We start from the raw sequence: 25,491 nt of genomic DNA on the forward strand, positions 1-25,491 counted from the left end.
AAACAGTGGCACCACATTTGCCAATGTCCAGTCTTCTGGCACCTCACCTGTGACTATCGGTGATACGAATATCTCAGCAAGAGGCCCAGCAATCACTTCTCTAGCTTCCCACAGAATTCTCGGGTACACCTGATCAGGTCCTGGGGATTTATCCACCTTTAACCGTTTCAAGATATCCAGCACTTCCTCCTCTGTAATCTGGACATTTTGCAAGATGTCACCATCTATTTCCCTACAGTCTATATCTTCCATATCCTTTTCCACAGTAAATACTGATGCAAAATATTCATTTAGTATCTCCCCCATTTTCTGTGGCTCCACACAAAGGCCACCTTGCTGATCTTTGAGGGACCCTATTCTCTCCCTGTTACCCTTTTGTCCTTAATATATTTGTAAAAACCCTTTGGATTCTCCTTAATTCTATTTGCCAAAGCTATCTCATGTCCCCGTTTTGCCCTCCAGATGTCCCTCTTATGTATACTCCTACTTTCTTTATACTCTTCTAAGGATTCACTCGATCTATCCTGTCTATACCTGACATATTCTTCCTTTTTCTTAACCAAACCCTCAATTTCTTTAATCATCCAGCATTCCCTATACTTACCAGCCTTCCCGTTCACCCTGACAGGAATGTCCTTTCTCTGGATTCTTGTTATCTCATTTCTGAAGGCTTCCCATTTTCCAGCCGTCCCTTTACCTGCGCACATCTGCCTCCATTCAGATTTGGAAAGTTCTTGCCTAATACCGTCAAAATTGGCCTTTCTCCAATTTAGAACTTCAACTTTTAGATCTGTTCTATCGTTTTCCATCACTATTTTAAAGCAAATAGAATTATGGTCGCTGGTCCCAAAGTGCTCCCCCACTGACCCCTCAGTCACCTGCCCTGCCTTATTTCCCAAGAGTAGGTAAAGTTTTGCACCTTCTCCAGTAGGTATATCCACATACTGAATCAGAAAATTGTCTTGTACACACTTAAGAAATTCTTCTCCATCTAAACCTTTAACACTATGGCAGTCCCAGTCTATGTTTGGAAAGTTAAAATCCCCGTATTATAACTACCCTATTATTCTTACGGATAGCTGAAATCTCCTTACAAGTTTGTTTCTCAATTTCCCTCTGATTATTGGGGGGGGGGTCTATAATACAATCCCAATAAGGTGATCATCCCTTTCTTATTTCTCAGTTCCACCCAAATAACTTCCCTGGATGTATTTCCAGGAATATCTTCCCTCAGCACAGCTGTAATGCTATCCCTTATCAAAAATGCTGCTCCCCCTCCTCTCTTGCCTCCCTTTCTATCCTTCCTGTAGCATTTATATCCTGGAACATTTAAGCTGCCAGTCCTGTCCATCCCTGAGCCATGTTTCTGTAATTTCTATGATATCCCAGTCCCATGTTGCTAACCATGCCCTGAGTTCATCTACTTTCCCTGTTAGGCCCCTTGCATTGAAATAAATGCAGTTTAATTTATTAGTCCTACCTTGTCCCTGCCTGCCCTGACTGTTTGACTCCTGTTCTCAGCTGTACCCGTCTCTGATTGATCTCTTTCCTCACACTCTCCCTGGGTCCCACTCCCCCCCCCCCCCCCCCCCCCCCCCCCCCCCCCCGCCCCCCCAACCTTTACTAAGCAGTTGTAGCAAATTTCCCTGCCAGTATATTAGTCCTCTTCCAATTTAGGTGCAATCCGTCCTCCTTGTACAGGTCACTTCTACCCCAAAAGAAGATTTCAGTGATCCAAAAATGTGAATCCTTCTCCCATACACTAGCTCCTCAGCCATGCATTCATCTGCTCTATCCTCCTATTCCGGCCCTCACTAACTTGTATCACTGGGAGTAATCCAGATATTGCTACCCTTGAGGACCTTTTAAAATTTCTGCCTAACTCTCTGTAGTCGCCCTTCAGAGTCTCAATCTTTCCCTTGCAATATTGTTGGTTCCAATGTGAACAATGACCTCCTGCTGGCCCCTCTTTCCCCCCCCCCCCCCCCCTCCCTTGAGAACATTCTGCACTCTCTCTGAGACATCCTTGTTCCTCGCACCAGGGAAACAACACACCATTCTGCTTTTTCTCTGCTGGCCATGGAAACGTCTGTCTGTACCTCTCACTACAGAATCTCCGAACACAGTTGATCTCTTGGAAGCCGACGTGCCCCTCGTTGCACTAGAGCCAGTCTCAACACCAGAAACTTGGCTGTTCCTGCTACGTTCCCCTGAGAATCCATCACCCATTCCAAATACATTTTCCAAAACAGCATACCTGTTTGAGATGGGTATATCCACAAAAGACTCCTGCACTAGCTGCCTACCTCTCTTACCCTTCCTGGAATTAACCCATCTATGTGACTGTATCTGAGACTCCCCCCCCCCCCCGCCCCCCCCCCCCCCCCCATAACTGCCATCAATCACATACTGTTGCTGTTGCAAATTCCTCATCGTTTCTATCTGTCTCTCCAACCGATCCACTCAATCTGATAAGATTCGCATCCAGCACCATTTATGGCAGATATAATCGGCAGTAACCCTTAAACTCTCTTTAAACTCCCACATGTGACAAGAAGTACATATCACTGCAAAGGCCAGTTTTGCTCCTTCACAATCTACAGACCCAGAAAATAATACTGTCTTATTCCTCTACAAACATTGCCCCAGGTTAAATTAATAGCTATGGCTTATATTTTAAGTTTAATCAAGAGACTTATCTCCAAAAACATATAACCAAGAAAGAATCCACTATACTCACTACTGCAGCCTTTCTCTTGGACAGACTTAAAACAACAATTAACTTACCTGATTCTGTACTGTGAACTTCACCCAACAGTTCCTCCAAGATTAGTTGTGAATTTCACTCTTTGTTAATTTTCCCAGATGCACTCCGATGTCCAGCGATACACGAATTCAAACAGCAAAGGCGGTAACTGTGCAGGTTCTCTCTCTCTCCTGCACTGTCCTCACCATGTGCTTCCTTTGTCTGCTCTTCCTCCTTTTAAACTGCTGTTGTTTTGACTTTTTTTTTCCCAAAGTTCCAAAACCATGCAACAGCATATAAAACAGTAATTGCTGTTCCTGGAATTCGAGGAAATCACCTCCAACTCCTAAAATACCACAAAAAAAAAGGAGCAGCTCTTACAGCCAGAAAGTTTTCCTGTCCTCCATCTTGGATTACCCTCAATCAAGTTTGTGAGACATGATCTCCCATGTGCAAAACCATGTTGACTATCCCTAATCAATCCTTGCCTTTCCAAATAAATGTTAATCCTGCCCCTCAGGACCCTCTCCAACAATTTGCCCACCATTGATGTCAGGCTCACCGGTCTATAGTTCCTTGGTTTTCCTTTTCACCTATTTTTAAGTAGTGGCACCATGATCGCCAACCTTCCTGCAGCTCACCTGTGACTATCAGTGATGCAAATATCTCAGCAAGGGGCCCAGCAATCACTTCCCTACCTTCCCACAGAGTTCTCAGGAATACCTGATTAGATCATGGGCACTTATCCACCATTATGTGTTTTAAGACATCCAGCATCACCATCTACGTAATACAGACATTTTTCAAGATGTTGTTAGTTAATTCTCCAGTTCCATAATTCTTCAACACAGTAAACACTGATGTAAAGTACTCATTTCATATCTGGCCATCTTCTGAAGTTCCACATGTAGGCAGTCTTGCTAATCTTTAAGCAGCTTTATTCTCTCCCTAGTTACTTTTTTATCCTTAATGTATTTGTATTTGTAGAATCCCTTTGCCTATAACTACCTCATCTCCCCTTTTTGCTCTCCTGATTTCCCCCTTAAGAATATTTCTACTGCGTTTATACTCTTCTCAGGATTGACTCAGACTCTCCTGTCTATACCTGACATATGTGTTTCCTTTTATTTTTCTTGATCAAAACCTCAATTCCTCTAGTCATCCATCATTTCCTACACCCGCCAGCCTTGCCATTACCCTAAGAGGAACATAAATGTCTCTGAACTCCTCGTTATCAAATTTTTTGAAAGCTTCCCATTTTCCAGCTGTCCGTTCACCTGCAAATATCCACCCCCAATCAACTTTTGAAAGCTTGCCTAATACTGTCAAAATTGGCCATCCTCCAATTTAGAACTTCAACTGATAGATCTGGTCTATGCCTTTTCCATCACTATTTTAATACTAATATAATTTTGATCACTGGCCCCAGAGTGCTCCCCCATTGGCACCTAAGTCACCTGCCCAGCCTCACTTTTCAAGAGTACACCAGTTTTTGCTCCTTCTCTATTAGGTACATGTACATGCTGAATCAGAAAATTTTCTTGTACACCCCTAAAAATTCCTCTCCATCCAAGCCCTTAGTACTATGGCAGTCCCAGTCTATGTTTAGAAAGTTAAAATCCAGTACCATTACAGATTTCTGAGATTTCATTACAAATTTGCTTCTCCATTTGCTGCTGACTATTGGAGGGGAGTGGTCTATAGTATAATCCCAAGAAGGTGATCATCACTTTCTAATTTTTCAGTTCTATCCAAATAACCTAACTGGACGCAGCCGCTGCAAAATCCTTCCTGTAGAATCTACACACTGAAACATTAAGCTGCCAGTTCTGTCTGTCTGGAGCCACGTCTCTGTAATTGTGATGGTATCCCAGTCCCATGTTCCCAACCGTGCCATGAGTTCATCTGCCTTACCTATTTGACCTCTTGCTTGAAATAAATGCACATTAATTCATCAGTTCTTCTTTGTTCTCTGCTTTGTCCCTGCCTGCCCTGACTGTTTGACTTGCTCCTTTTTCAAACTGCACCAGTCTCAGATTGCTGTCTTTTCTTACTATCTCCTTGGGTCCCTTATTAGATTAAATCCACCCGAGCAGCTCCAGCAAATCTCCCCACCAGCATATTGGTCTCCTTCGAATTCAGGTGCAATCAATCCTATACAGGTCTTATACCTGACTTATACAGGTCACTTCTACCCCAGAAGAGATTCCAATGTTCCAAAAATGTGAATCTTTCTCCCCTGCACCAGCTGCTCAGCCGTGCGTTCATCTGCTCTATCCTCTTGTTCCTACTCTTGTGGCACCGGGAATAATTCAGATATTACTACCCTCTGACCTACTTTTTACAGTGTGCCTAATTTCCTATATTCTGTCTTCAGAACCTCGTCCTTTTCTCTTTACATGCTATTTATTCCAAAGTGAACAACACCTCTTGCTGGTCCTTCTCCCCTTTTGAGAATAGTCTGCACCCTCTCAAAGATATCGTTGATCCTGGCACCTGGGAAGCAATGTACCATTCTGATGTCTCGTTGTCGGCTGCAGAAATGTCTGTCTGTACCTCTGACTAGAGCACCCTATATCATAATTAATCACTTGGAACATGATATACACCTCATTGCTTTAGAGCCAGCCTTGGTACCTGAAACCTGCTGTCAGTGCTACCTTCCCCTGCGAGTCCATCACCCTGTACATTTTCCAAAATAGCATACTCATTTGAGATGGGGATAGCCACAGGAAACTACTGCACTACCTGCCTACCTCTTCTAACTTTCCTGGAGATAGCCCATCTACCTGACTGTATCTGTAGTTTTTCTACCTTCCTGCAAATGCCATCTATCTAGCTCCTATAAATTCATCATTGCCTCTAACTACCACTCCATGTGATCCAGTAGGATTCGCAACTAAACGCACTTCCTGCAGACATAATCATTAGTAATATGGAAACTGTCCCAAATGTCCCACATCTGACAGGAAGAGCACATCACTCTAATAAAGGCCATCTTTTGCACCTTGTAATGTGAAGAAGGCCAAGAGACAAAAAGATGAAAATAGTGAATCGTGTCTGCATGATTTTCTTACCTTTGAATCTCAGTTCAATTAGTTTTGTAAATTCTCCTGCTTTTCCACTTTCTCGGTCTCAGTATTTTCTTGTTTTTGTACTGGTTGGCCTCCAATTCTTAATGGCTGTTCTTTGAAAATTTGAGACTTTGTAGTGCCAGCTATCTATCTCCCATTATTGTCCATTTCTTATGTGTCACCTACCATATGAGAATTTAGAGCTAAGCAGTTCTGACCCTGCAAGTTATAACTTTCTCTTTGCCTCCTCTACGTCTCCATTTTTATCACCTCAGGTGACCTGCTATGTTGCCATGCTGTAGGCCTATTACCTTAGGCGAGACTTCTTATAAGGTCAAGAAGATGGAAATATTGAGCATTATTCTGTTAGCCATGGTTGACCACATTACATGTATGTGTGTGATGGCATATGTTATAAGGTATAAAACAATATTTGCCTGTCATGTCAAAAACAGTGTCACAATAATTATGTTGTATCTAATTGACATCCATCATATTTAAAATGCAGAAGGAACGAAAAGAATGTGTATATAACAATGAATTGTGTTTAACTTGGAAGAAAGCTCAGAACTTCAAGTATTTTACCTGCCAGTTTACAAATAAATTGTTGGAATAGTAGATTTTTAAGATCTTCCTACTTATTGCATTTTAGACCTTGTTTATACCTCTAATTTGTGCATATTCCTCAGTTTCAATTTTCCATTGCTGCAGTGTTCTCATCTGTGACTCAGGAAGTAGTTTTAAGTTATTTGAGGCACCGTTCCACCTTAGCAGAATGATATATAGTGTGTAACGTGATTTGAAGCTCCTGTCTTTTATGAAGCATTTTGGTCAATGTCACAGTGGATGCACTAATATGAAAAACTAATCGGTAAATTACAATACAACAAATTCTTTAATTAATTAAATCTTTGTAATTGAACTATATTAGACTTATAGAGTCATAGAGATGTAAGCATGGAAACAGACCCGTCCATGCCAACCATATATCCCAATCATCTAGTCCCACCTGCCAGCACCTGGCCCATATCCCTCCAAACCCTTTCTATTCATATACCTATCCAAATGCCTCTTAAATATTGCAATTGTACCAGCCTCCACCACATCCTCTGGCAGCTCATTCTATACACGTACCACCCTCTGTGTGAAAAAGTTGCCCCTTAGGTCTCTTTTATATCTTTCCCCTCTCACCCTAAACCTATGCCCTCTAGTTTTGGACTCCCCGACCCCAGGGAAAAGACTTTGTCTATTTATCCTATCCATGCCCCTCATAATTTTGTAAACCTCTATAAGGTCACCCATCCACCTCTGGAGTTAAACATTTATCTTCACTTTGATTATATCTTATATCTGATTAAATTATTTATATTTCATATTTTGTTATAAAGTTGCACATGTTCTTGGTTATTGTTATTATTACTACTATTATGTGAATAAGAAATGTTTGGAGTGATTTGAGCCAAATGCAGGCTGGTGGGACTAGTTTAGTTTGGGATGATTGTCGGCATGGACTGGTTGAACTGAAGGGTCTGTTTTTGTGCTCTATGAAAATATTATGTCTTGTGTTCTTCATTTAATTTTCTAGATTTTTTAAAAATTTTACTGACTTGAGCACTTTGTATATGTTACACTAAAAAGCTAGTCTTCTCTAAGTATACAATATGTACTGACTGCCCATAATATATTGCAATAGTAACTTTTTAACCAAACTTTGATTTATTTCATGATTTAGTCAGTCTTAGAAGTGACCTTTTCTTTTGTGGTAGCTGAATTGTACTTTAGATTGTGTTTTTCTTTAGGATAGAATATTTTGAAACTTTCAGTTAATTTATTATATTACTTCTAGCTCGAAAGACAAAGAAATTGAACAAGATGAAGGCGCCACATACCACCACTTCAGAAACTGCAGCAAAAGCAGCACCACAGGAGTCCTCTTTAGTTTGTTCTGCAATGCCTCCCCTGACTCTTCCCATGGTTTCAGTCCTTGAGATGATTGAGCCCGATCTCTTGTATGCAGGATATGATAGCTCCCTGCCTGACACACCCAACCGACTCCTATCAGGACTGAATAACTTGGGTGGATTACAGATGGTCTCAGTTGTGAAATGGGCAAAGTGTCTACCAGGTAAGTAACAAAGCCCTGTCCTCCAAGAGAAGCTTTGATTAATTTTGGAGAAAGGTTTTTTAAAACAAATAGTTTCCTTTTGTTTTGAGAAAATAAAATTCTCTAATTATTCCCATGTCGCCCTAAACTGTTAAGTTCTCTCATTCTTTTCCACATTTTCATGCGTGTCAGTTGTCTTATTATATAGGTGAGTATTGAAAAGTTATTCAGTCGCAAGGAACATTTCAAATGAGTTTAACGTTGATTTCAAAACGCACTTCCACAGTAAAAAAGGATAATTGGGATCAGGAATCCTGGCCTGGAATGGGAGTATGACAATCAAGAAAACTCCAATACTCAATGTGCCTGAGATCTTACTTGGTACATGCATTTTAGTGTATGTAACTTGAAGTTCCTTGTTGGGCACATCCCTTGTGCCTTTCTATTAGAGGTAATGGGTGCTGTATAACACCATATATTAATAACTTATTCCTTCAAAATTAGAGTTATTATTGTGAGAAACCAATTTTGTTTTACACAAATACATTAGAGATCTGGAATTTAAAGCACAATACAATATGAAATCCAGACGTGACTTTGCATCATGAACTGTTCTCATTTTGAGAGTTTTGTGCTATCATAAGATTAAATAGAAAATATGCTTCTTTCCAACAATTACATCTCAATTATTCACCAGCAAAAAGAAATTTTCTCCCTTCTCATGTCTGCTCAAAAATTAGGTAACATATGACAAAGAAATATTTTTGTAATAATGTCATTGCAGTTTTGATTGAAGTAATGGTGTGTGAATGTAAATCTGAACAGATGTGAAGACTAAAAAACCATTCAACGTATTCATAGAATCCCTATAGTGTGGAAAGAAACCATTCAGCCCATCGCATTGCACTGACTTTCTGATGAGCCTTACACCCTAACTTTGTTGCTCTACATTTACTAAGGCTAATCCACTTAGCATACATAGCCCTGGATGCTATGGCCAATTTAGCAGGGCAAGTTCACTTAACTTGCATGTCAGTGGAAAGAAACAGGACGTAAACATGGGGAGAATGTGCAGACTCCACACAGACAGTCACCACCTTGTCTCCTTGTAAATTGATATATGCTGCATCATAGATTCTGGCCAGTCCAACATGCCTTCTGTTTCTTTTCTCTCGTCATGTTGGTAAGTTTTTGTATGGGAGCAAATACGTACAATAGCAAGAAATGATCTTGGATTGAAAGATCTGGAAGTACGTAGGGGTGGAGATAAAAACTAAAATGGGAAAGATGACACTAATTGGAGAAATCTATAGACCCCTTACACCATTAATACTGTAGGACAGAGAATAGTTCAGGAGACAAACACCCATTCCCATTAATCATGAATGGCTTTGTGTATATTGGGATAGTCAGACAGAGCCATGAGGAAGAATTCATATGGCATACTCCGGGTAGTATCCTAAAACAGTATTTGTGGGATCCAGCCACGGATCAGGCTATTTTGTATCTGGTGGTGTATAATGATGCAGGTTTAATAAATGATGTCAGAGTAAAAGATCCCCGACCATACTGTGGTCATAACATGGTAGACTTTAGATTGCAGTTTGAGAGGGAGGAATTTGCAGCAGAAATAATTGTAACAAGCTTAAGTAAAGGTATTTTCAATGGAGTGTGGGCAGAGCTAGCTGGACTGAACTGGAAAAGAAGTTTAACAGCAAAGATGTTTGAAGAACAATGACAAATGTTTAAGAAAATAGTTTTTGTCTCACAGCAAGATATATCCCAGTGAAAAAGAAGGATTCCCAGAAGGGGATAAGCCAACCACAGTTAATCAGGGAAATTAAAGAGCATCAAATTGAAGAAATAAAACATAGAATGTAGTATGGATTGATGGTAATCCAGAATATTGGAAGACATACAAAATTTAACCCAAAAAATAATAAATTTGATACTTAGAATCTCAATGATTTTCCCTTAAAAGGAATCTAAAAGCATTTATATACAGCAGAAATGCAATGAAGGCATTCTGAAAAGATACTTTGGATAGATTTAGCTCCAGCAGTACTTGTATGGGCAAGTTAATTTCTTTCAAAGCGAAAAGAAAACCACATTCAAAATGGATAATGCACCTGAATATAATTATTCTGATGATCATTCATCTGCTTCTACAGGGTTCAGATCTTTGCACCTGGATGATCAAATGATGTTACTGCAGTATTCCTGGATGTCTTTAATGGTTTTCAGTCTTGGTTGGCGATCTTATCAACATGTCAATAGCAATATGCTCTTCTTCGCTCCAGACCTAATCTTCAATGAGTGAGTATTATATCTCAACTTCCTTCAAAAGCCTATAGAAAGCTTTTGTAGTCTCAACTATGGATATAAGGAAAGTCTGAATGGCCACTTACAGCCATGACTGAGGGAGAAGAATAAAGTTTATTGTTGCTATGCCATTGGGCTCAAGTAAATATGAAAAAAAAATTATTGCTTTTCATCTTAGATGGCAAAGAACAGAAACCTGATTCGTTCATCATTTTTTAGTTTTAATAGAGGGTGAGTCATATTAAACCACATTATAAATCATTTCAGTAACTTTTGGGCACACCTCTGCGGGAATAGAACAAAAGTCAAAAGGTACAATTTTTATTTTCAATCTAATGTAAAGGTGTTTAAAAAACAATTATCCTCCGTTTTCCTTGGGCACAGAGTTCAGTAGTTGTCATTAACCGTCTTTGTGTACTATATGCATCTCTTGGAGTGGGACCATTCAGTGCAGCCATTTTGGCGCGGCTTGTTTAGCGCAACCCATTTAGGCGCAGAACTATTTTGACGCAACTCATATTTATTCCTTTTCAGACTTAGTTAAAAGCATTAAGGAAAGCAATAAAAATAATGTTTATTCTCTTTAGTAAAAACGTTAAAAAGGGAAAAAAAAATAAGTTAATTATGAAAAATCTAAAATATGACGTTTATTCAAAATTCTGGGCAATCCCTCATAAATACTCAACATCATTTCTCTCACTAAATCTTCTTACGAGTGTTTGTAGTCTAGCGTCTGCTTCCCTGAATTTCTTTAATTTCAATGGAATATCGTGCCCTGCTACAAGATGCTCATAGTAAATGTCCCTTCCTCTCTGAACTTTTCGTAAACTATCAATAAATTTCCAAATAACTGGATGTTCCACTCCAAGTTCGTATTGTAATCTCCTGTGGGCAGCCTCTGCATGATTGTTTGTTCTGTCCTCATTGTTTAAAGTTCTTTCACATAAATTCCACATTCTAATTGGAAAAAGCAGTGGACGCCTACCATTAAAGAAATACAGGGAAGCAGGCACTAGAATACAAACACTCGTAAGAAGATTTAGTGAGAGAAATAATGTTGAGTATTTACGAGGGATTGCCCATAATTTTGAATAAATATCATATTTTAGATTTTACATAATTAACTTTTTTTTTCTTTTTAACATTTTTACTGAAGACAATAAACATTATTTTTATAGCTTTCATTAATGCTTTTAACTAAGCCTGAAAAGGAGTAAATATGAGCTGTGCCGAAATAGTTTTGCGGCAAAATGGGCCGCGCCAAATCGCTTGCTCCAAAATGGCTGCGCTGAATGGTCCTAAACCCTGCATCCCTGTGTACTTCCATATTCAGTCATTTATATTTTAAGATTTTTATATTTATTCTGTCTATCTCCATTTTAGTTGTAGTTTCTGGTGCTGCAGAACACTTTTACAGTGAAAACATAAGAATTGGACATTTTTTTTAAGACCACTGTAGGTTATGCATTAATTTGCAGTTAAATTATGAAAGAGTGGAATTGAGAGAATTTTAAACAAAGTGATTTTGGAGGGCCAGTCACCAGAGTTTGATTCCGCCCTTGAGCGAATGTCTCCCTGTGTCTGTGTGGGTTTCCTCCCACAATCCAAAGAGGTGCGGGTTAGGTGGGTTGGCCATGCTAAATTGCCTATGGTAGCCAGGGATGTGCAGGCCAGGTGGACTAGCCATGTTAAATGCAGGGTTACAGGGTTAGGGTATGGATGTGCTTCTGGGTAGGATGCTGTTCAGAGGGTCAGTGTAGACTCGGTGGGCCGAATGGCCTGATTCCATACTGTAGCAATTCTATGACAGGGAGAAAGGTGGTGAAAGTATGCTTGGGAATGTAGTGGTAAAATGCCCATTTAGATGTTTGCAACTGAAAGGTCTAGTTTCCAGTAACATTCACATATTTCTGTTTTTCCCAAATGAACTTCAATTTGAAAAAAGTTGTGGTCATTACTCTCTCATTTCCTCCTATCTGTCTCTGATATTGTTGGTCTCTTAATTACTCACACACATTGACATGATTGTGGTGTTAACATTGTTCATAAAATTCACATAATTATTTGTCACATACTTTTCTGATTTTTGTGTATGCCAGATTAAGATCTAACAATAAGGGGACATATTGAGAATATGATTAGATTACTTAGTGTGGAAACAGGCCCTTCAGCCCAACAAGTCCACACCAACCCTCCGAAGAGAGACCCATTCCCTTACATTTACCCCTTCACCTGACACTATGGGCAATTTAGCATGGCCAATTCACCTAACCTGCACATCTTTAGACTGTGGGAGAAAACCGGAGGAAACCCATGCAGACCTGGGGAGAATGTGCAAACTCCACACAGACAGTTGACCAAGGCAGAATTTGAACCCGGGTCTCTGGCGCTGTGAGGTAGCGGTGCTAATCACTGTGCTACAGTGCTGCCTGACTATGATTTCATTAAATTTAACGTTGGGGTTAAGAGAGATAGGTGAGAGATTATATAAATATATGCAGCACAGAAGAAGGCCCTGTGGCCTATTTTGTGTCCTTGCCAGTCAAAATTGACCACCAAATCACATTTTTCAGCATTTGGTCCAAAGCTTTGGTATTGCATATCTAAATGCTACTAAAACATTATAAGGTTGGTAGAGGCAAAAACCCTCACAGATAATGATTTTTAGATTCTGAGTACTGTCTGGTTGAAAAGACTTTTCCTCATCAGTTCTGAGGAAGGGTCACTCAGATTGAAATGCTAGCTCTGATAACTTTCCACAGATGCTGCCAGACCTGAGCTTTTCTAGAAATTTCTATTTTTGGCTCTGATCTACAGCATCTGCAGTTCTTTTTTTTTCCACTTGCAACTCCTATAAATCTTTGCATTCTGACCTTAAATCTATTCCCTTGATCATTGATCTTCCCATTCAAGGGGAGAAATGTATTCCTGTCTACTCTATCTGTGCGCCTCATAGTTTTAAACACCTTAATCACATGCCCTCTCAATCTCCTCAGCTCGAAGGTGATCTCTCTTCAGAACTGAACCTCTCCAAAGACCATCATCCATACTCGCTCCCCCTACCCTTTCCCTGAAACCCCGCACTTCCCATGGTTAATTCACTTAACGTACACATCCCGGTCACTATGGTCAGTTTAGCGTGGCCAGTCCACTTAATCTGCGCATCTTTGGACTGTGGGAGGAACCGGAGCACCTGGAGGAAACCCACATAGTCCTGAGGAGGATGTGCAGTCTCTCCACACACAGCCGCCACAAGCTGGAATTGAACCCAGGTCCCTGGTGCTGTGAAGCAGCAGTGCAAACCACGAGCCACTGTGCTCAGTGATATGCAAATACTGAATGTGCAAAGTTTATACTGAAACCTGTATTTATTGGAATTTATATACATCGTCTCAACATATAGATCAGAGTTTAGTCCTATTTTCAATTGTACAAATTAGATAAATATACTAAGTTACAAAATAATATCAAAATACCAAGTACGCTTCTATAGTTTGCACAGAAGTAGTTTGAATGTTTAGTCTTGGGAGAATTGCGTGGCATAATTCTTTCACATTTTGGGTTCAAATTCAGTCCACATTAATGTGATACAACTCTCACCTGCTTCCAGAGTTGTGTGAATTAATCTAAGCATCACCAATTTATTCCCCTGACACACCCAGGAAATATCAATCTTCCTGAATTAGGATGACGTTCTCAGCTGTTTTAGAAAATAATAGTATTGTATAGTAAAAAGGCTTAGCTATGAGGATCAACTTTCTTCCAATTATAAACAATTTCTTCGGCAGAATACAGGTATTTGTTTTACGATGATGTCCAATTTATTATTATATTTTTCTGTGTATTATGTAAGCCTTTCAATTAGCTTATTATTTTATCTAAGTTGACCAAAATAGCTTAAATGCATGAGTCAACTTCTTTAAGAGGTACACACTGATTTAACATACCAATTTTTGTTTTTTTGAATAGTTACCAATGCTTGTAGATTTACCCATTAACAGTTCAGTCAAACTTGCTTCAGTTCAGTTATTTCTCATCCTATGTTTTACTTATTTAAATTTAAAAGTTCAGTTGTGAGTTGGTTTTTGAGTGAGGCAAAGGAGGAAATGGGAGTACTTGCAATTCCTCTCTGGTCATAGGAGAGATGCCAGAGGACTAGAGGACAGCCAATGTCAAGAAAGGTAAAAGGATAAACCAGAAACTACGGAACAGTCACTTTAACCGCAGTGGTGGGGAAACAATTGGAAGCAATTCTGCGGAACAGAGTTAATCTGTATTTGAAGAGTCCAGAGTTTAATCAAGAACACTCAGCAAGGTTTTGTTAAGGAGAGATCATGACTGACAACTTGATTAAATTTTTCGAAGAGGCGACCCAGGTTTGTAAGTGAGAGCAATGCTTTGATGTAATCTATGTGAACTTCAGCAAGGTTTTGCATTGGAGACTGATTGCAAAGATAAATGCAGATGGATTGATCAGTAAGTTCACAGACAGTACAAAAATTGGTGAGCTGGTAAATAGTGGGGAGGATAGCTTTATCCCCTATAACTGTCATGGCATTCAGAGAAATTGGTCAGTTGGCAAATCAATGTTGAATGGAATTCAACTCTGATAGAGATGAGGTGATGCACTTGAACAAACAAAGGGAGGGAATACAAGATGGACAGTAGGTCCTTGGGAAGCACCAAGGACCAGAGGGACCCTGATGTTCATGTGCACTGGTCCCTTAAGTTATCAGGACAGGTGCATAAAGTGGTCAAATTAGGCATACAGTAATAAAGGCATGCTTACCTTTATTAGTCAAAGCATAGAGTTTAAGAGCAAGGAAGTTATACTGGAAATCTATAAAATGTTAGGACACAGTGTATTGTGTGCAGTTCTACAATCCACATTATAGGAGGGATGCAATACCAATGGAGAGGGTGCAAAAGAGATTTACTAGGATGCTGACTTGGAAATATATCACTGTTCCTTAAATGTCGCTGAATCAAAATCCTAGAATCCCTCTCCAAGGGTATTTTGTGGGTCAATCTACAGCATGTGGCTAAAAGAAGGCACCACACCACCACCTTCTCAAAGGCAACTAAAAGCAGTCAATAAATGTTGGCCTGCCAACGATACCCACATGGTATGAGTGAATAAACAAGAAAATTTGTTTAGCCTGAATGGCCTGTTTCCACACTGTAGGGATTCTTTAAAAAAAAACTGTGGGTCCTGAACTCTCATCAACTTGTCTTTACAAGACTTGCACATGTCAGATGTCGATTTGCCTTCAAACAACCAGCCACAAGCTAATTTCTCCACTTTCTGCCTGATATTGTGGTAATCATCCCTACCACAGTTTAGTATTTTCACCTAAGGACCAGTCTTAATCTTATCCGCAACTGTCTTAAAACATATGCAATTATGACTCCTGTTCCCAAAATGCCTCCCCACTGAAACATAATCATCTGGCCATGCTCATTCTTCAATACAATATCTAATAATTATAATAATTATAATAATAATCATTCCCTAGTTAGCCTATCTACACATTGTTTCAAGAAATCCTCTGGATACACCTCACAAATGCTGTCCAGATAAAGCCCCAGGCACTATAGGAAGTTAAATCACCCATTACAACAACTTATTTATACATCTTTCCATAATCTGCTTACAAATCTGTTCCTTGATGTCCCACTTGCAAATAGAAGGCTAAAAGTATAACTCCATCATAGTGATTGCACCTTTCTTATTCCTAAGTTCTTGCTGGTTGAGCCCTGTAAGATGTCCTGTCTTAGTACAGCTATGACGTTCTCATGAATCAGTAATGCAACTCCCATACTACTTTTACATCCCTCTGTCTTGTCTGAAACATCTAAACCTTGAAATGTTGAGCTACCAGTCAGTCTTCTCAGCCATGTTTCTGTAAAGGTTACCATGTCTGAGTCTCAGGTACTCACCGAAGTTCTGAGCTCATCTGCCTTGACTGTTGCATTCCTTGCATTAATATAAATACAATTCAGACCCCGCTAGTTCTGCTGTGTTCATTAATCTGGCCTTGCCTGTTCTTACTATTAGATTTAATCAAACTCTATCTTCTTTTCAGTCATTCCACATGCTGACCTACTGCTCCGATTCCCAACTTCCTACCATAATAGTTTAAACCTCCCAGGTAACACTATCCTCCTTGCGAGGATTATTGATACCCTTCCAGCTTGAGAAAGACCCACTTATTCCTACTGTCTGCTTCCTGTTAGCAAGTCAATCTTCTATCTATGTCAATACATTACCATCTAGACCATGAACTCTTATTTTCACAATAACCTTTGATGCAGCACCTTAACAAATGCCTTCCTGAAAGCCACTGACATATTCATAACTTTGCATTAATATTGGTATGTGCATCTTCAAATTAAGTTACCAATTTTTTTTTTCCATTATTATATCTACATAATGCAAATTCACAGATTTTCCAAATACAATAGTTTTGTTTCATCGATACTTTTTTACTAAATGAAAGTGGTATTTTACCAGCTACTACATCTGTGTTAATAAAATGATGAATTGCCATCATTTTGCAAGGTATAGCTACTGTTTGAAAAGATCTAATGTTATCATCTCCAATTCTTTAAGGGGTGGAAATCTCAAGCTCTTTTACTTTGTTTTGATCTTAATTACTCAATCTAAATAGTCAATCTATTTCACACAGTAGATGTGTATTCTCTATAAAATGCTGCAGACTTGAAAGATTTTGACCACCAACCAATTCTGAAACTTCTTGTCACCAATACAATGCCCTTTCCTTAACCATATTACTATTATCTTCTCTGAGTCCTCTCTTTCTAGTTTCATTTTGAGTATTTTATTATACCATTTCGGACACTTCATGACATACTGGCATGTTAAATCACATCTGAAACATTAATTAACTGCACCCTGAATATTTCTGAAGTTCATTCTTTTATTGTAAGTCCCAAATCTCTTCGCCTCTCAAAGTAGTCAAAAGTACATAGTTCTCTTAATAGATTCTTCTTACATTCTGTCATCTACAGCCTGTATTAAGACAGTGTCCCTAGCTAGTTCATATCCATTTTTTTGTTGTATGGCCAATTGTGCCATTTGCGCCACAAATGCTGCTGTAAAGAAATGCTTTTCAAGGAAATATTTTCACGTATTCGACATTTGTTGTTCTAGTGATGTGTGTTTTTCTGGAAATTTATGTCCCATTAAACCAGGATGTCTGCCCAAACTTGATACTTTGGCACAGTAGGATCATCTAAATGCCAGCACACATTGGGGAATTTCCAGGTGAAATTTGACCATTCTTGTATGCAGTATACTGAATCCTATTGTGTACCGTCCTGTGCAACTATCTTTGCTCTTTCTGAATTTGTCGCTATCAAACTATACTTTGTAAACAGTTATTTGACACATTTTTGATACATTTTATCTATGGAAGTTAAAAATTTGGCCAAACTTCCTTCTCTGTTTAAATCATTAGTCTTCAATTCTGAAAAATGCTTTGCTACTTATCCTGTTTTTGTATGCGAGCAGAATTACCAAGGCCAGTATTTTTTTCTCATCCTTAAAATGTCCAGATGGTTACTTTGTTCTTCTACTGATCATAATATTCACATGCAGAAAATAGGGTTGGATAATCATACTATGATATTTTGCATTTCAATCCAGCTGTCTCTTTGAAGTTTTCTTTAAATCATTTTTTGCTTGGAACTTTGCTAAGTGTTCAATTTTTGACTTTTATAAAGCTGACTGCCATCCACTACCAATGTTAATCACTAAAAGTTAATGTTTTGTTAGACTAATGTTCAGGCTTTTATTTAGTTCATTTTATTCACATCACAAAACTCCAATACTGGTCTACTTGTTTCCTATATACCTGATATCCCTGAATGAGCATACAGGTCACTCTGTTATAACATGTGTTTCGTCAACGTGAATTGGCTACAACGTGATTAACGAATTATGGATGCTATTTGGATAACGCAATCTTTCCAATGAACGGGTATAACGATTTCCTATAGCTTTCTTTTTCTTCGTGATTTTCTATAGCAGTTTTCATTAGCACAAGGTTGTAGAGAGATTCAATTGTTGCGTTATAGCAGAAGGACCTGTACAGCCATCGCCTAGTTCCATTTGCCAAATATTACTAGATGATAATAGCCTTAAACTTTTTTGTTTACAAATTGTGATCAATTGGCAGAGGATCAGTATATTATTTGTGATATTGGGTCATTGCTATTCTGGCTGTGGGTTTTTTTGCATTTTTTTTTTGTGATGTTTATCCCCTATATATTTGAAACTTTTATTGATTTCTATAATTGTAAAGAAGATAAAATTAGGTGTTTGTTTGTTTTCAGCATCATGTAAAATGATCCACATGTACAGTGTACAATGCAAAAATGTAATTGGTATGTTTTGATTGGAACATGTCAGTCGAATGTATTGATTCAAACGTTTACTGTGGATCATGGGATCAGTTTGTATTAGCTAATGTTAAGGACATGTCGTGGAGTTAGAAACATAGAGATAAATTCTCCCAAGTAGCAAGTAGTTTGTTTACATCAGAGACAACCTCAGAGAAGTGGTCTCATCGTTAGGGGGATTCTTGTCTTCTAATAAAACTGTATTGAACTGCGCTGAAAAGCTGAGACTAATGAGGAGTCATGGAGTTGGGACCACAACCAGATCAGCCATGATCTAACTGACTGGAAGAATAGGCTCAAAGAGTCCAATGTCACATCCTCCTTCCAAATCCTAATTTTTAAAAATTCTATGGACTGGGTCTCAATGCAGCAAAAGCACAATCTGTAAGACATGAAAGGAGATGCAACGAGAGTTGCTTATTAGTTGAAGTGAAAATGCAATTAAGAACCTGAAGGACAGAAAAGCTACAGGGCTAACCACCATACTTGTTGAATCTGTGACGACTAGAGGAATGATGGCAGGCAAAGCTATCTAAGAAAATCATTGACCTCATCGGAAGTGTAATTTGGTCAAATGATTGGCTAATTTTGAAGCAAGATTGTTCGAAGCATTGAATCAGTCGTCTCATAAGCCATGTCTTGGAAGCGTTCATGGAAATTTTCAGACAAAGTGTCTCATACTTCCTTGCACCAGAATTAGGTGAGGCACAGTTTGGTGACCAGTTGTCATTATGTTGCTGCAAAGCACAATCAAGAAGTGTTTGAAAAAACACAATGACGAGGTATTTGATTAGATTAGATTAGATTACTTAGTGTGGAAACAGGCCCTTCGGCCCAACAAGTCCACACCGCCCCGCCAAAGCGCAACCCACCCTTACCCCTACATTTACCCCTTACTTAACACTACGGGCAATTTAGCGAGGCCAATTTACCTGACCTGCATATCTTTGGACTGTGGGAGGAAACCGGAGCACCTGGAGGAAACCCACGCAGACACTGGGAGAACGTGCAAGCTCCACACAGTCAGTCGCCTGAGGCGGGAATTGAACCCGGGTTTCTGGCGCTGTGAGGCAGCAGTGCTAACCACTGTGCCACCGTGCTGCCCCAATGTTCCAGATGTAATTTGACTGGACCACCATTAAGCTTGAAGCAAAATATATGTATATCACAATGACCATTGGACAGGTACCCTATGTAGAACTTTCAGAATCTCTGTGTGCTTTTGGGGTATTACGTCACTTAATCTGGTTCATTAATTTATGAACAGACAAAGGGTGTGGTGAAACACTTAGAGACAAGATGGGAGCCATTTCATTTTGACATGGAGCACAACATAATATTTCACCACTACCTTTTAGTGCCATAGTAGAAAAAGCCATTAGAGAAGTCAGTCTGGTTTCCCTGGACATGTTAGACCAGTATTGGCGATGACAACATCTGGAATGTTAGATATGATGATGGTGCTATGCTAATGGCTGAAAAATCAAGGATGTCAGATTGGAAGTTTGAGTTGAGGATCACACAGCAATTCATGCTTATGAAACTTATGGCGTGAGCAATATGATCATTCTGCAACCAATTACAGATTAATGTCAGTTTCCCCTTGAAAGAGATCATAAATGGTGATCACAACACTCCAATCTGTTGTCCACTTTACAACTCTTCAGCCATAAGAAGAAGTTACACTTGAAAAATATTAGATTTTGGATGCATTTGATCAGTCACTTAATATAGGCAGTTGACTATTTCTAAGCAATTTACAGATAATGTATTGAGTTTGATAAGCAGCAGTTCAGGTACAATGTATTATTTAATTAGATAAAGGAAGGAAATATGTAACTTGACACAGATGAGTACACTTCACCAATCCTGTTCAGTAGAATGGAGAAGCAGAAGTGTTGGACATTTGTAGATATTATTATGTGCAAACCTGACACCAGCCCCCCCCCCCCCCCCCCCCCCCCCCCCCCCCCAAAGTTAGAGAGCCTAGACTCTAACTTTTACATTTATTTAAAATCAAGTGTAAGGCGCTGTGTTCCAGATGTAATTCTACTGGACCACCATTAAGCTTGAAGCAAAAAATATATTATTCTTACAACACAGTTAAAATACAAAAGGAAAGAAGAACTGGCATAACTTTAAGACTATAGCAAGATAATATGATTTAACCACTAATCATCAACTGTTCCAATTTAGGCAGCATCCAATAAACGCACCTTTCGTAAGACAGTTTATCAAAACAGTTTTGTTCTCACATGCGGTCTTCTCACTCTAGCAGCAGGGAGACAGCTCTAGCTGTTCCAGCAGCCAGCTAGAACCTTCTCACTAACTGAAAGCTAACTAACAACATTTCTGTGTCTGTGAAAGCCCTGACTCCACTCACTAATGATTCTTTTGTCTCATTTTAAAGTAACACTCAGGAAAAGCTCAAAAGCTGTACACCAGCTACCTGTCTGAAGGAAATGTTCGAGCATTACTGTGGCATTACCACTGTACAACAGAAACAGCACAAAACACACCTCTTTTACAGGCATAGTACTGTCACTTTTTGGAGTTGTCCACCTTTGATCCCTGATATCTTGTACTCTTTGGTGATAGCCTGAAATGGTAATAGTCTTGATACAAAGGACTTTCCTAGTCTTCCCCCCCCCCCCCCCCCCCCCAAAAGAGACTGCCTGTCTGTCTGCCTGTCTCTCTCTCTCTCTCTCTCTCTCTCTGTTCTCCTCCATAATGACCATTGTCCCCTTCATTGCCTTCATTTGAAAGCTAGCTTATCATTCTTTTTAAGAACAGCAATGTATTATTTTCCCACCTAATACTTTGATAAGGGAGTAAATATGGTGTCTGTCAAATCACTGACACTGATTCAGTGGCAAATTGTGACATTAGTTATTCTTGTGACTTTTCCTGTCATTTGGAAAACTAGTTAATGCTGCAACAGCAGTTAAGTGAAATATCATGCTACAGAATAACAACTAGGAAAATTCATTTTTAAACGGGTCACAGTTTCCAGCAAATACAACTTACGAAATCCCTGTTGTGAAGCATCATCTTTATTAGGTGTGAGATTGCCAAAAAGGTTGGTGTGAAGAAGATACAGCTTTTGAATTGTGCCTCTGGTGAATGCTTCTCAGCAGAGGAAATGATAATCTGTTCACAGGAGAATTGGAACCCAACAACTCATGGACTTTCAGCAGAAGTAAAATAGAAATTGGCAAAGTGTGACCAGTGGAAACAGCAGAATGAAGATTTACTGTTGGTAACAATAAAACATGTAAAATCAGGAAAGGCTGAGTCTGAAGAATTGGACGGGTGCACAACATCAGAAACTGCACAAAATGAGAATAACGCAACATGCAGAGTCTGAGAATAGAGAGTTGTCTATGGTCCCTTGCCAACTATGTACAGAGTTTAAATAGAAATACTTTACTCTCTTTAGAGCAAACTAATAATTAGCTGACAAGAAATTCTCCTGACAGCCTGGACAAAATCTGGTAGAGTTTCCTCCTTGCTAAGTGCTTCTGGGCAAGGGAAGTATCTGTGTGTATCTGACAAAATCAAATTCAACTGAAATTTATTAATGATTAAATTGATAGTTGTCCTCTGGAAAAGGAGCAATTGAATTCAAGTAGCTTTCTGATACTGCCATTTTCTAAACATTTAATTTACAATGCTTTGAATAACAAATATAATGGAGTATAACTCCCATAAGCAACTAAATTCATTGACATTTTTCATTTTATTATGATTGAAGGGAACGGATGCAGCAATCTTCGATGTACAACTTATGTAAAGGAATGAGGAACATTGCGTTGGATTTCAGAAATCTTAAGGTTGCCTATGAAGAATATCTATGCATGAAGGCATTATTGCTTCTTGGTACAAGTAGGTATTTGCTGGTGGATAACAAGTGGATTGGGCATATCATTATTGTTTTCTATTAATTTGGTGATGTTAGTTTCAGTGCAAAGCCTACTAACTATTGTGGTAATGTAGCATAGCATCTTCGAGATCCTGTGCACCATGTCAATGACTAATTATATATGACTTCTGACCTAGATGACTTGCCAATTTCAAACACCATGTTATTGTAAAATGTCAAAGAGAAGCTAAGCATTTGTCCACATTGCTATGGAAAAAAGTTAGAACGTCCTGCATGATGTCTTCAAAACGTGTTTGATTAAGCACTGAACTATGGCAAGATCAATCATATTTGAATGCAAGTACAAAATAGTTGATTATGAAAATTTGTCCTGAATAATTAAATGCATTCAATCCCTCCATCAAATAAAATAAGAAAGAATAACTGAATATAATTTTGTCAGAAGACAGATCTATTTACCTAGGCATGAAAATCCTTAGCTCAGTAATAATAATTTAGCCTGTTAATCAGCAAGATTTAAGCCCTATGTCAGGACTTGAATGCAGTGTAGGTTAATGTCTCAGCACAATACTGAACTGTGAAAGTACCTATCAGTAGAGGTGTCACATTTGAATGTGGCATTAAATCTAGACTACATCTCCTCTTTCAATAGTGCAAAGGGGTCAGATTAGTCTGTATCCCTTGACTAACATCCCAATAAATAGACTATACTAGCATAAATTTATCTCATTGTGACTGTGTGATCTCACATATTTTAATCTATTTTTCAAGATAATTTCTGACAATGAAATATGATATTGTATGAACGGAAGTTCATCACTGAAGATATTTCTTCATTTAAAGAGCAGATTCTTAAAAAGATTCTTTTTTTTTGTTTATTTTACGAAGTCTTTAGAGGAAAATGTCTTTTTGTTGTTACAAATTAATATCTGTTTGCTGCTATGTTTGTTACAGTACCAGTAGATGGTTTGAAGAGCCAGGCAATGTTTGATGAAATTCGAACCTCCTATATAAAGGAGCTAGGGAAAGCCATAGTGAAGAAAGAGGGAAGCTCGAGTCAAAACTGGCACCGATTTTATCAGCTGACCAAACTTTTGGATTCAATGCATGATGTAAGTAACTCTTGTAATAAATATATCAAAGAGGTGAACGGGTCTGCTTGTTAAATCTAGTTAAGATCATTACAAAACTATACAGTGTTTTTAAAGTTAAAAAATCGCTGTCCTGATTAAAGAATAGACTGATAAAAGAAAGACCAGTTTTTATATACGGAACAACCTTGGTTATCCAAACGTCAATTATCTGAATTTCAGGTTATCTGAAAAAGATCTCAAGGTCCTGTAAAAACTTTATGCATTATCTCAACAAAATACTCCTAAATAACTTTGGATAATCGAGGTTGTTCTGTAATGCTTTTCACAACCATTATCTTCTGCCATCACACCAGAACAGGAAGTCCGTGCTCTTGACATTATTACTGTGCTCTTGTTGAACACTCTTTCCTCAACCTACTTGCTGTAATCCTCGTTGCATTGTTTGCTATCCACTCTCATCCATTGACTGACTTAGCTTGCTATTATATTTATTGCTGCCATCGTGACCCCTCACTGCCTGCTTCCTGCCCTGCTCCCTTGCTGACTGGAAGCTGTAGGCAAGGGAGCAGCCCAGCAAGCACGAGGAAGGGAGCAAGGAGTCAAGAATAGAACAATGAGCAAATCGCAGTTTCAATCTCAGGATTTTAATGAGTGTTTTAGTGTGCAATATTCTGTAAAAACTGTAATCCTTAACCACAATATTAGGCTCTTAGTGGGATCACGCAATTATACTCTGCACATTGGAGAAATGTTGTGGGGGTAAGAAAAAGCACTTTATTGGTGCAGTCATATTAAAATGTCTATGCAGTTTTTAGTACCTCAGACAGGCCTGTCTTTTGATACAGGCAACTACCTGCAGCATTGTAGGCAATGATCTTGTGTGGTGAGTGTGCCCCCTGCAATCACTGTGCCAGTAAATGCAGCCCTCCCACAAACAACACTGAGCATGACCAGGTTAACTTGTTTTGTGACTGATTTAGGGGATTAATGTTGGCCAAGTTTGTGGGCTAACTCTCCTGAATTTCTTTTGGTTAATGCCACAACAGATTTTACATTCACCTAAAAAGGGAGATGGGGCCTTGGATTAATGTCTCGTCCAAAGGACAGCACCTCTGACAATGCAGTGCCCTGAACTGGGTTTTGAACCTTGTAACACAGAGGCAACAATTCTACTGACTGAGTTAAAGGTTGTGGAAAAGGGATGCAGTTGTTTCTTGCTGTAGCGGTGAGCCTGATACAATCAAGTACCAGATAATCTGGAGGGTTGTCAGAACCTGTGGGTTCACTTTGACTTTATGGTTCAAGTAGATTGAGAAAATGTGATTTGGCTTTCCCTGTTTTTAGCTGTGGCTAGGATCTTGCCATGTACATGAGACATGTTCTTCCACTCTGTTCTATGATAATAGCCATCGTTGACTACAGCTTTTAAGTAAATTCTTCATGTTGGTCAGCCCATCATTAAGGCATGCAAAAGTGGAATTATTTCTGACTGTATCAGTATATAAAAACAGAAATCCAAATTAGCTGCTGTTAGCTAGTTGCAAAACAGGGCCCAGTCTGGCCAATCTGGACAGAGGCTTAATCTGAAAACTAAACCAATTCTGCATCTCATCATATATATTACAGGGAACATACTGTGCTATCATTGGGTAGAACTTAATGTGTGCTATGCCCTTTCTTTCTTTGCATTTCTTTCTACATTATTGAAGGAAAATATATTCGTTCAAACGTGAGACTACATACCTCCCAGGCAGTGTCAGGAAGTAGACTGTGTATAGTTAGATTAGTCTGAGCATTTCTCTAGCTTTTCAAATCTAACAAAGCCATGTTGAACACAAGGACAA

At 38.9% G+C, this 25,491-nt stretch overlaps 1 protein-coding gene across 2 annotated transcripts in view; it reads left to right on the top strand.

Moving 5' to 3' along the window:
• LOC140492051 (glucocorticoid receptor-like) overlaps positions 1–25,491 on the top strand; it is a 118,787-nt gene that overhangs the window by 85,205 nt on the left and 8,091 nt on the right. For both annotated transcript variants that reach the window (XM_072590710.1, XM_072590709.1), the window contains exons 5-8: positions 7,667–7,945; positions 10,096–10,240; positions 22,425–22,555; positions 23,508–23,665. In XM_072590710.1, the coding sequence (XP_072446811.1) occupies positions 7,667–7,945; positions 10,096–10,240; positions 22,425–22,555; positions 23,508–23,665 (713 nt within the window). The remainder of the gene's footprint in view (positions 1–7,666; positions 7,946–10,095; positions 10,241–22,424; positions 22,556–23,507; positions 23,666–25,491) is intronic.

Source organism: Chiloscyllium punctatum, chromosome 20 (assembly GCF_047496795.1).
Source record: "Chiloscyllium punctatum isolate Juve2018m chromosome 20, sChiPun1.3, whole genome shotgun sequence".
In the NCBI taxonomy this organism is placed as follows: domain Eukaryota; kingdom Metazoa; phylum Chordata; class Chondrichthyes; order Orectolobiformes; family Hemiscylliidae; genus Chiloscyllium; species Chiloscyllium punctatum.